Below are 12,858 nucleotides of genomic sequence, written 5' to 3' on the forward strand. Positions count from 1 at the left end.
TCTCCTTTCTATAGTACAGAAGTCCTACACCCAGGCCCAGGCCCCAGCACCACAGCTGAGGCTATTCCCACTTCCTTGTTGTACTTACCTTGGAAGCATATAGTGATTTGATCTAGGCTTCCTCCTCCTCAGGAGGACCTCCTCAGGTCCTCATAAGAGTGTATTAACTCACCAGGAAGATGTCTCAGAGCTGGGGACCCTTGAAATCACCTATAGTTACCTATATCTGGGTGCTAAGACCCTTCCAAGTGGTTCTATGAAGTCTCTGGGGCATCTTCAATAGCAACTAGCTTCTGGTCCAACACATTGGAATTCCTTTCTACTAAAGTCAGTGGATGAAAGTAACGTATTACTAGAAAGCATGCTCTACTGGCCTACCCCTCCTCCTTTTCTGCTGAGTTTTGAGATACTTCCAGATACATCGTGAAAGTTTAACTGGAAGCATATCAATAGTGAAAGATATACTTATTGGGCTTGTGATGTAAACCATATTTAAGCAACCTGGTGACCACTATTCAAATCAGGGCAATTTCTTCCCATTCACACAAGAAGCACCGGGTTTTAGCATAAGATTGTAGAACTAGAGCTAAAATGTATCTCAGAGACCAGCTAGTCCAATGTCTACATTTTACAGATTAGGACTCTGAGAGTCTAGAGACAATAAGTGACTTGTTTGCTGTCACACAGGTAAAAAGTAGTAGAGATGAGATTTGAACTCTGGTCATCTGAATTCAGGGTCAGTTCTCTTACCACTATACCAATCCAAATCCAGGCATTTCATTCATTGAATATTGGAAGGGACCCGAGGAGATTAGCCAACCTAACTGGCATAGCCAAGTCTACCCAATCTCTGGGATTCCATTAATTTCAATTTATTAAGTGTCTACTTAAAAGTACCAGTCACTGTGTTAGAGGTTAATGATAAAATGATGAAAATAAAATCCTTGCCCTCGGGGAGCTTCTGTTCTATTGGAGGGAAATAACACATCCACAGATAATCAAATATAAAATTTACAGGTGAGGGTGGGTGAGGATGGGGAGAGTCTGAGCAACTGAAGGTATCAGGAAAGGGATTTTCTAGAAGGTAGCGCCTGATCTGTGCGTTGTAGGAAGCTAGGAATCTTGCAAGGTAAAGAGGGAGAGCATTCCAGGCATGGGGGACAGCTTGTGCTGTCATGAAGATGGAAGATAGAATGTTCCATACAGGGAACAACAAGCAGAAAAATTTGATAGGAATGCCACATGCATATGTGTAGAGGGCTGGAGAATCTATGGAAAGGTGGGCTAGATCTCGATTGTGAAAGACTCTAGATGGCAAACAGAGGAGTTTATATTTTGTCCTCCAGTACTGGAAGAGAGGAGAGGTATAATATTAAAGGGGGGGAGGGTGAGAAATGAGAAGAAGAAGCTCCTGACAGGTGCCTCATATTTTCTCAGCAAAGTATGACGTAAGAAGGAGCAGAAAGAGAATGCCATAGGAAGTTTGAGGAGAAAAGAGAAGGTTTGGAACAGATCCTATGAATAGTTACAAAGGCAGATAATCTGGAAAGAATAAAAGGATTTTAGTGCAGCGGTGAAGGCCGAGGGGAGGGCCGATTAAATACACTTGCAGGTGACCCAGTCAGCAGACTTGACTCCCTTCTGCAGCAAGTATGTAAATAAGAGGGAAAGAGGCAAATAGTGAGTGTAAGCCAAGACTGGGATTTGGAAAGGGACGAGGAGTGATGGGACAAGGTGGAAAGAATTTGAAGACAGGATTGTATACAGTCGAACTTGTCAACCAAGGCATCAAAATGTAGAGAGAGGAAACCGAGGCCAGAGCTGGGGTGACAGACGGAAAATATGGAAGGGTAGAGTGACAAGATGATACAATGAGAATAAAAGATATATTTAGGAGTGGTGAGGCATAGGGGGAGAAAGATGAGAGACTAAGGTCAGGAGAATTCCAGTGTTCTGGATCATGGAAATAGAATATTTATGGGTGATGGTGACCATGATTTGTTCGGCTATTCCTCAATTGATGGGCACCCCTTTAGTTTCCAATTGTTTACTACACCAAAAAACTTTTACAAATGTTTTTGTGCATCTGGACCCTTTATTGGAATTATTTCTATTTACTTCTTTAAGAACTTTATTCTTAAGAGCTGCTCATCATTCCTGGCCTGACATTGATTTCAATTCATATGATGCTTCTTGTTTTTTCTCTGAGAATACAAAGGCCAAAATGAAACAGCCCCTGCCCTCAAGAAGCTTATATTCTACTGGGAAAGACAACAGGCACTCATAGAAACTTATTTGAAATATATATTTGCATATGAGAATGTCTATTCTGTACCTCTGTTATGTTACTTTTTCTTTTGTACACATTCCTTAAACTATCTCTTATTCACTCTAGTCTCCTCCCCACCTCCTTTTTTTCTCTCTTACAGACAGAGGTATGTAAATTTACTTGACCAAATAGCTCGGCAAATGATTGATTTTTACAAAGACATGGTGGCCCAACGCATAATGGACAAGCGTATCATAGAAGAATTGTTTAACTTCAAGAAGGTTGTTGAAGAGCTGAGCAGGTATGAACTTTGCTTTTGAAAAACCTGTTTTTGGAGAGAAATGAAAATATTCAGGAAAAGTAGAACCGTCAAAGGTGAGGTCTGTTCCATTCTTATTTATGGCCACTTAAAATGGAGAATGGAAATGTGAAAATAACATCACGCTTATATAGATCTTTTGATTTCACAATGCCTTTTCCTTAAAACAATCTTATAAGGTGGGTACAAATGAGAGTGTGTGGACAAAAGGTGGCATGAAACTAGTTCCTTTGGTAGTCTTGTTGCGGCAATTATTTTAAATTTAAATGACAGGTGAAATTATTATAGTTGGTTTTGATGTGAGTTCTATTATCTACTTCCTGTTTTTTATTTTAAATTACTTAAACTACTCCTATTCCTCAGTCACTCAGTGCCCTTGATTTTTTTTTTTTTGGAGGGAGAAGGCAGGGCAATTGGGGTTAAGCGATTTGCCCAAGGCCGCACAGCTAGTAGGTGTGTCAAGTGTCTGAGGTCGAATTTGAACTTAGGTCCTCCTGACTCCAGAGCCAGCGCTCTACTCACTGCGACAGCTAGCTGCCCCTGTGCCCTTGATTTTTATCACAGCAGGGAGGTTTGTCTGTGCATGAACGGTAGGGAGGGAGAAGAAGGAGTAAATGAGGAAATATGAAGTGACAGCCCCTCTTTGTCCCCTTGCCCCCACTCTCCCTTCCTATGCTTCCTTTTAGCCAGAGAGCAGATAAAACACCCTGGAACCACATTAGTTCTGTCATTGGGAAGTTTATAAAACAATGATAAATCAAAATGATAATGCTCTTTCTCAGTTTGACTGACACCGCCCCCCCCCCCCACCTCCAGAGTAAGGTGGTTGGTTTTGGAGCAGGGTCAAACCTTTCTGCCTCTCTATATACCAGTACCGCACATCAGCACTGTCCCTCTCAGTTGTAAACCCCTTTTCACCAATAAGGAAACACACAGCTCAAAAGCATTTAGGATTGTTTCTTTATTTCAAATGAGTTGGCTGTGATACTGACTTGCAAAAGAAGTAAGCAATTATTTTTTAAAATTAGAAAACTCTGTGTTTATACATTTATCCTTTCTAATGGAGAGTGGGGGAAGGGGGTGGTGAAAACTGCACTTTACTAACTCCCTGAATCCTTGGCCAGGGGACAGTTTGCCCACAATCGGACTCTTTCCACACTCTGGTCATAGCTGATGTATGCCCAAGTGTCCAAAGATTCTAGCTGCCCTGGTGGAGCCCAGGCTTGCTCACCAGCCATGCTCAGCATCCTTCATGTTCAATGTCTCTGTCCTAGAGCTCTTCTTTATCATATGTGCAGCCACTGTGGCCTGATTTAGCCCGTCTGTCTAGATGGTTTTACCAGAGTGTGGCTGCTGTGAATACTACAGCTTCTTAGTGCCACAGGGGAGAGTCGTGTGACAGGTGGACCCCAAAGGTGGATGAGCAGCCCTGAAAAGTTCTAGACCTCCCTGAATACCCCAAACACCCCCAACCCATTGCTGAATTAGGGGGATGTCTACCCCAAGCATGTGAAGACTTCCCCCTGGTAGAAAGGGTGGAAGAGAACAATTTGTTCCAATGATCATGAAGGCACCTGAAGTTGGCTCTGTGGAGTGCTTAGAGCTTGGTCAGGCATCAGAGATGCCAAGCTCATCTGCTGCATCCCAGGCCATCGCCAGTTGTCTTGACTTTTGTCTTGCCACTGGACTTCGATAAGTCAGGAAGAAAGAGTGAGACTGATGACCCTGTACAACTCTGCGTCACTTCAATCCAGTTCACATGATGTCATTGGTCCTCTTTGAAAATGAAAGACAAACAAAACAAACCTATAATTTTGTGACTTGTCCAAGATCACCTAGTGGGTAAGTAACAGGGCTCGTATTTACTGCAGTATATGGTCACCAGGATTTGGTTTTGGAAAATGGCATTCAGATCACTGTACTGCCTGTGTCATGGAGCTGTGGAGGTGATGCATGTAACAGTGCTTTTAAATTGCAAATTTTACACATTTCTTTGATGAGGGTGATGATGGACGGTAACCGAGAGGATATTTTCAGGCTCAGGTGTGCTGTAGACCAAACATGGCCTTCCTTATTCTGGGGTATGATATCCAAAAGACTTTTTAGCAGTTTTAAATTTTTAATTCTCTGGCATAATTAACTAGCAGCCCATTAGGGCCTAACCTCCTGAAATTTTTGAACGTGTAACTAAATACTAGAGCAAAATAATCATACTTTTTTTGGAGCTGGAGGGTGCTTAGAGATAATCTATTCCAAATCCCTTATTTTATAGTTGAAGAAACTGATGTTCAGAGAGGTCATGTCCTTCCTAAGGTCACAGGTAGTAAGTGACAGAGCTGATACTTTAACCCCATGCAGGTAGCACAGGTATATTAATATGCTCATTTTCCAGACTAGAAAACTGAGGGCTGAAGTGACTGGTCCATAGTCACAGAAGACTTTCTCTTGAAACTGCTGAAAATGAAATTGAGTATGTTCACTACTAAAATTGGAATGCTAAACAGTTAAGAACAACATGCAAGTTTATGAAAAATTCCATATATTCTTTTCAAAAATTCGGAAAAGAGAAAACGAAGCCAATTCATTAGGATTCAGAACTGAAACATTGCTACACGTCATATAATTCGCCATTCCTGAGAATAGTGTGTTAAATACCAGTATTCTTACTGACCGACAGTCACTGGCATTAGATCTATCAAAGTCTGTTTTTGTGCAAACAAAGCTGACTAAATTCTTTTTGTATGTCTGAAAATAAAGTCATCGTATTTTTCACAATAATAATAACTGAGATTTATCTAGTACTTGAAAGTTGTCAAAGCACTTTACCTAGCAGTATAATCTGAGACTCACAACGACCCTGCTTTGAAGGTGCTATAGGCTTATTATTAACAGGCACACAGTAGGAAGACGAAAAATCCAGCCAACACCCAAACACAACTTCCCCATCCAACCACCCCCTACAAAGTATAATAACATCTGAACTTTACGCAGTAAGTCAACAAGTAGTTATTAATTGCTCACTATGAAAAGCACCATATTTTCACACAACCAACAGGCTCTAATTCTTCATTGCTTTTTGTTGTTCAGCTCTTTCAGTCATGTCTGACTCTTCGTGTGTTAAGATAAAACTAAAATCTTCCACAGAAACTTCTTCTGGGTCATTGAAGGAAACAAAATTTCTCCTTTGATTTTAGAGAGCTAGTTCTAGTTCGAGAATATGATTTAAAGTTGAGGAAAAAATCAGAGAAGATCCATGAGGAGTTGATGGTAGCTCTCAGTAATGCAGAGAAGAATGCCAGGTGAGTTTCTTAAATCTCAACTAAATTACAAGGAGAGGGGAGAGCCTGTTTTTAAAGCAATGAAATGCTAATTTTTTGAGACCTAAGATGACTATGTCTGCCTTTTGTAGGAACTTAATGTACGATTTTTCTCTTGAGGTGAGAGCAGGATAATGAGTTCTTATTTCTTTAGGGAAAGAGTCCTGGTTGGTTTTGTGTTAATCGTTCTGTTAATTGTGCCTTGCATGCTATATCTCTGTTTTCTTTCTGTGTTTTTCTTGAATCCCCTCTCTTTTACTATCTTCATTACTTTATCACATCATTTAGTAATTTTTAGCATTTATATTATCAGAAACTGTAGCATGGTATGGTAAAGCCAAAAAAGAGTCAAGACAAAGAAGTGAAAAAAAAAATGCAAAGCGCAATATTGCTCTAAGTTAATCATACTCTCCACAAGACGGAATGAAAGGGAGTCACTGTCTTTGCCTTGTTGGCTGGTGTATTTTGTTCATTGGCTATATCTACTGTCTTTACACAAGTCTTGGGCACATACAACTATTCTGCCAGGATGCAGATAGGTCTTATGATATGAGCCACTTGGGAAGGAGTCCTTTAAATGAAATTATATTTTTAAAGGGCTTAGCACAGTGCCTGGCACACAGTAGGTGCTTAATAAATTATTATTCCTTCCCTTTCCCCTCCAAAGCAGGAAGAGGGGATAAAGTAATAGAACCTTGTGGGAACAGCTCCTTGTCAGAACTTTGCCAAACTGCTCTGCAGCTGCCCTGATTTTTGCCTCCCCTTCCTACCTGCTGATTTCCCTTGGGCTGTTCTTGTCTCACCTGTGTGATCTTGTGAATGATCGACCGATAAGTCATCTCTGAAATTCTCCCTGGGTAGGAGAGGTCTGTCCCTCAGACAGTCAAAAGACAAATCATGACATCCTTTGCTGCTTGCGAATTTTTATTTTGAAATTTATGATTCGATTGTAGCCAATTAATTTCTAATCCTTTGCCTTTCATAAAAGCACTCTTAAACTAGAAAGAGGCTTCAGAAGAGTGATCAGTAGAGGGAGAGGGTTAACTCTTTGTTTTTACCCACATCCATGAAGGAGACAGTCCTGGGCTCCTGCCCTCTGCAGAAAAAGATAGAGTACTTCCTCCTGAAGGAGTCCTTGAGAAGCTTTGTGAAGTGCACTCTAAGTGGCCCCTGGCCACAGTTCTGACTTGTTTCCCTGGCCTTATAGCTATGAGCAATATAGCTATATATATAGCTGTATTGCAAGCTATCCCTTTTTAAGTAGTTGCTGGAAGAATGTAGAGGAATCTATCAGTTAATATACCTTATACTTCTCAGGTGTCTTCTGTTTCTTTTTCTCTTGATTAACCCTGCCCCCTCAATGAAACAAACGAATAATAAAACACAAAAACACCATTATTTTCCGGTTCTGAAAGTTTCTTCCTACCAGATGGCAGGTAGGTAAGAGTTGGGATAGTATAAAATATGTGAATTATTTTAAACATCATATCCAATTTCCAACTGTACTAATATTATATTTTAAGCATTTGATCTTCATACTATGGGACTATTTGATCATTTGCTATGAATCTTCTGTTTAGATTATCTGCTGTCATCATCATCACTGATTTAGATTTTGTGCAAAGAGATTAACAAGATATGGTCCCAATTAGATTGTAAGCCCAACTCAGATGATGTCTTCTTGTTTACCAAGTTTTTCCAAATCTCACTCTTTACTGACAGCGGGTCCTCTTGATTGATATGAGATTGTTGTGGAGATAGAATTGATGAGATTGGAAACCAGTTTGATATGGTGTGAGGCAGTAAGTGATAGTGATGATGAGTGGAGAAAGATTCCTAGCTTGTGAACCTGGTGGTGGAAAAGACTGCACTGACCCCAGCAGAAAGAGGAGCGTTAGAAAGAAGCATAGCTTTTAGGTAGAGATATGATGAGTTCCATCTGCATATGTTCATTGGAGATACCCACAGGATGTCCAAGTGGAGACCTCTAGTAGGCTCGTTGGAGACTGGGGCTCAGGGGAGAGAGAAGGATAGGATATGTAGATACATCCGGATCGTTTGCCTCTGGACACTTGTGGAACCTATGGGAAATGACAAGGCCCTCACAAGAGAGAAGATAGAGAGGGAAAGGAAGAAGTCCCGGGTCGGGCCCTCGGGTAGACTCTGTTCATCAGAGGGTCCTGGCTAAAGGGCCTTCAGAGGAGACTGAAGAGGAGGAGTCAGACAAGCAGGAGATCTGGAGGATCGGCAGAAGGAAGGGGTAGTCGTTAGTGGGAGGCTCTTCTGAGAGGTCAAAGGGGGTGAGGACGGAGAACATCCTATCGAATATAGCAGCGATGATCGATTGTTGGTGACTGCAAAAGACAACCTTCCTTGTTTGTGGTGACACTGGAAGCCAGACCGCAGAGGGCCGAGGTGTGGGGATGGGAAAGAGGAAGCGACCGGAGTGCCACGTTTTTGTAGGAGTTTGGCAGTGAAAGGAGGGGTGTGGTTCAGTCGTTTCAGTCATGTCCAACTCTTAGCGATCCATTTTTGAGGTTTTCTTGGCAAAGATACCAGTGGTTATTTCCTCCTCAAAATCATTTTACAGTTGAGGAAACTGAGGCAAACAGGATTAAGTGACTTGCCCAGGGTCACGCAGCTAGTAAGTGTCTGAGGCCAGATTTGAACTCAGGAAGAAATCCCTCTGTGCAATGAGCCACCTAGCTGTCCTTGTGAAAGGGGGAGGGAAGGAGAAATAGAAAGATAATTTCACTAATTTTGTCAGTAATTTTGTACAGTGGCTAATATTAGCTGACCAGTAAGAGAATTGGAATTTTCACTTCATTCGCCACACTTAAAGAAACCCAGCAACAACGAGTGATCGTTTCCTCTATAATGTCTGTCTTTAACTGGATTTAAACTACTTAAATAAAATAGTATGGCATTCTATTTTTCAAACCAGTATGCTGGGCTGCAGTTTCTCTTCTTTCTTTATGTGTTAGGACTGGAAAACTGATATGATCTCTTTCTAGATATAGGAGAAATAGCCAGAAATGATTGGAGACATTTATTACCTTTGAACAAAATCAGTATTCCAGAGGCATTCAATTTTCATAATAATGTATCATACTATATTTTGAATTTTAAATTGGTCTTGTATTACAATTAGATTAGACTATAAGCTCATTGAGGGCAGGGACCATCTTTCACCTTTTTTTGTATCCCCAGCACTTAGCACAGTGCCTGGCACATAGCAGATATTTAATAAATGTTTATAGATTGACTGAATAAATAATAATAACAGCTAGCATTTACGTAACACTTTAAGATGTGCAAAGCACTTTATATATCCAGTTGTGGCTGGACTATCATCTTGTACAAATTCTAATAAATGAAAGAAGAAAAATAACATGAAAGGAAAAAAAAAATCTTGGACTTTAGATTTTCATTAACTTCTTTTTCCTGAGAGATTTAGAAGAACATTTAATATTATCTCTTCTATTTTACTCGACTGAGATGTGCCTGTTACCTAAATCTTCAGAGACTGTGCAACAATTATCTAAAGATCGGCTTAAGGTGATGTTTCTATTTTAAGAAGAAATTAATGATTTTAGAGCATGATCAAACCAGTGTTTTCTTTGTCTTTAAATTTAGAATTGTGGAGGAGTATCATGATTTATATACATCGCAAAGATTAAGGATGGAAGCTGACTTTAAGCAGTTAACTTCTGAAAGGGACATCTGGAGCTCAGCCACCTATGACTTGGCCTTAAAGGTAGAGAGAGTTAGACAAAGCTCTGAGCCCTTCCCTCGCCCAACCTTTTTTTTCCCGAAATTCATTTTATGGTTGTAAATAACACCAATACAAAAACTCAGGGCTAGAGAGATGTATTTTACCCTTTCCTGATCCTCTTAACTGCCCTTGTTCTCAAGCTGTCTTATATTCAGTGACTTTGGAATTATTATTATATTTATTAGGCCTATACTTAGGTATGTATTTGTTGGCTTCCCTATTAGAATGTCAGCTCTTTGTAGTACGAATTGGTTCATTCATTGTATGTGTATCCCCCAGGACCTATCACAGAGCTTGGTACATGCCACGTGCTTAATAAATACTTGTAGACTGATTGATAATTGGTCAACAAAGCTATACCCCGTGAAAACTGAAGGCATTTATTCATTTACTCTCCTGGAGAGAGAACATGTGGAGACTTAGAGTCAGCAAGTTGTGCCACATGTAAATTGGCTATGTGACCACGGCCAGGCCACTTAACCTCGATAGACCTCAGTTTCCTCACCTGTGAAATGGAGATAATAACCTTTGTAAAGCCTACCTCACAGGGCTATCGTGAGGCTCACGTGATACAATGCAAATCTTGAAGCGGCTATGTAAGTGCCAGTTATTATTGTTGTCTCGATTACTTAGCTTCTGGTCAGGAATCCTTTTCTCCTTACATCCACCAGAATTTCTTGGAGCATGACTAGGAGTACTTTTCCTGTTGTCCATCAGTATATAGAGACGGGAGTTGGTAAGAGCTCCAAATTGCCAGTTTAGCTAAACCTAGTGTCTGAGGGGTGGGGAGAGAAGGACTCTTATCTCTGTAAGGAATTGACTCTCTTGGGCTCTATCACCCTTTTCTTTTAGTATTTATTGGTGTCTGTTCTACCCTAATATTGACAATTTCACTAGCAAAGCCCCATGATTTCCCATTTTTTAAAACTGTTTAACTGTTTGTTTATTCCCACCTGTGGAATATTAACAATGTCTGTGGGTGTCTGTGAGCCTTATAGACCAGCATCCCCAATATCATCGCTCTAGATACAAGCATTGAAATATGGAGACAAGTTCAGAGACAATTGTTATGTCTCTAGTGGCATGTTTCCAGATCTTGTTACCTACTCAGAATTTTAAAAAATCATTTATGGGGCAAACGGGGGCACAATGGATAGAAAAATAGGTATGGGGTCAGGAAGACCTGAGTTCTGATGTGGTCTCACACGCTTATTAGCTGGGGACCAAGAGAGGAGGTATTGAGGCACAGCTGAAGAAGAGACTTGGGTTGAGGGTAAGAGTGGTTAGGGATGTAATGATGATGCCAGTGGCAGACTGCTCCTTGCCATAGCTAGCAATGTCTACTCACTCTCCTCCAGACTGGGCTAGATAAGGTGAGAGGTTGTTGACAGGTCAACACATCCAAGACAGTAAAACACTGACCCCTCTGGGTTCCAGTCTGCAGACGAATTCTGTACTCCTGTGCCATCAGGTCCTGGGCTCCTCCAGAGTTGGTGCCTCTGCTTCTGATGACCAGGCCTACTGGCAGACTTGAGTTGATCTTCTCTTGGGAATGATGTTGTTCCACTTTCTTTTCCTCTCTTCTATGGTGCACAGCTGTGGAGAACAAAATAACCTGTGAATGTGCATGTTCTAGACCTCCTGGGTCCAGCTTTGTCTAGAGAAAGCATCCAACGTTTAAGAGAGTAGAGAGCAGCTGCTTGGTACATGTTTTATGTTTTATTAAGCAGCATATGCTTGGTGCTAAGTAATGTTTAGTTGTTTTTTGTTTTTTTGCTAAAAGTAATAACCTGCCATAGGCTCTATCCAAGCATATATCTACTTCCTAGGGAGCCAAAGCCAACCTGATAGAATCATTGTGACCAGTGCTTACTGAAATAAAAAAAGTTAAAAAACAAACAGGAACCAGGGCTTCATCAATGGTAAGGACTCAGAGTTCAGTTCTAATTAGGTAGATCCACAAATCCACATTGAGTCAGCACTGCTCAACCTTCTGTTGATTTCCTAGCTCTAATTTCTCTTGTCAATGGCTTGTCTGTACATAACTGTCGGCTTCCCCCATTAGACTACGAGCTCCTGGAGAACAGGGTCTGTCCTTTTGCCTTTCTCTGTGAGCCCAGCACTTAGCACAGTGCCAGTCAATCAATATACATTTATCAAATGGACTGAAAAGGAGGAGAGGTTACTGAGTGATGGAAGTAGGGAGAGAACCTGGAAGTGGTCATGGGGAGCAAAGAGTATTCCAACTCCCTCACCTCACCTAGTGAGCTGTGGGGAATGAGTGAGGTACTGGAAAGAGTGGCCAGGGAGACTTTGTCATCAGGGGGAGGTGATATTTCAGCAATTTTTAGAAGATGGAAGGAGTGGGAGAAGAAAAGATTTAGGATGAAGGGAAGTTTATTGCCTATGGAGCAGGCATTCCAGAGTGGAAAGGGTGAGTGGCTTTTGGTTGGGACTGTGGGGTGAGAGCATCAAGGGGAATGGGGGTAAGGAATTGGGAAATGGGGGATGGGGAATGGGATTTGGATGAAGACCTTACAGGAGTTCAGAATCACTGGGATATATAGGTGAAAACAGGTGTGAGAATATTCATCATTGAGTGGAAGACACCACTCCTTTTCACAGAAGGGGCTGGAGATCTGGCAGGAGACAAGCCCAGTATGAGATGGAAGGCACATGGTCAGATGGGAGGCCCCTTTCACTACTCCTCTTCCCTCCAAAAGCTGGAAATTAGGCAAGAGACATTGCATCAGGAGAGGCAAGTGCTGCTCTCCACCAATTATGCCCCTCCTCTTCCCTTAAGAGCTAAGCAAAGAAGGAGATGGAAGGCCTGAGATCAAAGGGAAGGTTGCTCCTCTTTGCCCTAGCGGCTCTCCACATCCAGGTTGAGAGATCAGGCTGGCAGCAGGAGGCGGAAGTTGCCTTGTTAGCACAGGTAGAAGTCACCCAACTGGCCTCTATCAGCCTTCCCTCAGTGGACAGGCACAGCAGGAGCTGGAAGCCCAGGGGTCAAAGTCTGGTTCCATTTCTCACCTGAGACTGGAGATCAGATGATCTGGTGAAGCAGGGATTAGTAATCTCCCAGGCAGTAGGAATTCCAATTGAAGCAGATGGAACATATTAGGTGTTTAATAAATGTTTATTGACTGACTGTTCAGTAGAGAAAGGAACTGGGAGA

General features: G+C 41.5%; 1 protein-coding gene across 1 annotated transcript in view; it reads left to right on the forward strand.

Moving 5' to 3' along the window:
- Nucleotides 1-12,858, forward strand: part of AXDND1 (axonemal dynein light chain domain containing 1) — a 129,140-nt gene that overhangs the window by 48,490 nt on the left and 67,792 nt on the right. The window contains exons 9-11 of the mRNA XM_036756330.1: nucleotides 2,430-2,570; nucleotides 5,783-5,887; nucleotides 9,542-9,662. Coding sequence (XP_036612225.1) covers nucleotides 2,430-2,570; nucleotides 5,783-5,887; nucleotides 9,542-9,662 — 367 coding nt within the window. The remainder of the gene's footprint in view (nucleotides 1-2,429; nucleotides 2,571-5,782; nucleotides 5,888-9,541; nucleotides 9,663-12,858) is intronic.

The sequence above is a fragment of the Trichosurus vulpecula genome, chromosome 4 (assembly GCF_011100635.1).
Source record: "Trichosurus vulpecula isolate mTriVul1 chromosome 4, mTriVul1.pri, whole genome shotgun sequence".
NCBI lineage: Eukaryota > Metazoa > Chordata > Mammalia > Diprotodontia > Phalangeridae > Trichosurus > Trichosurus vulpecula.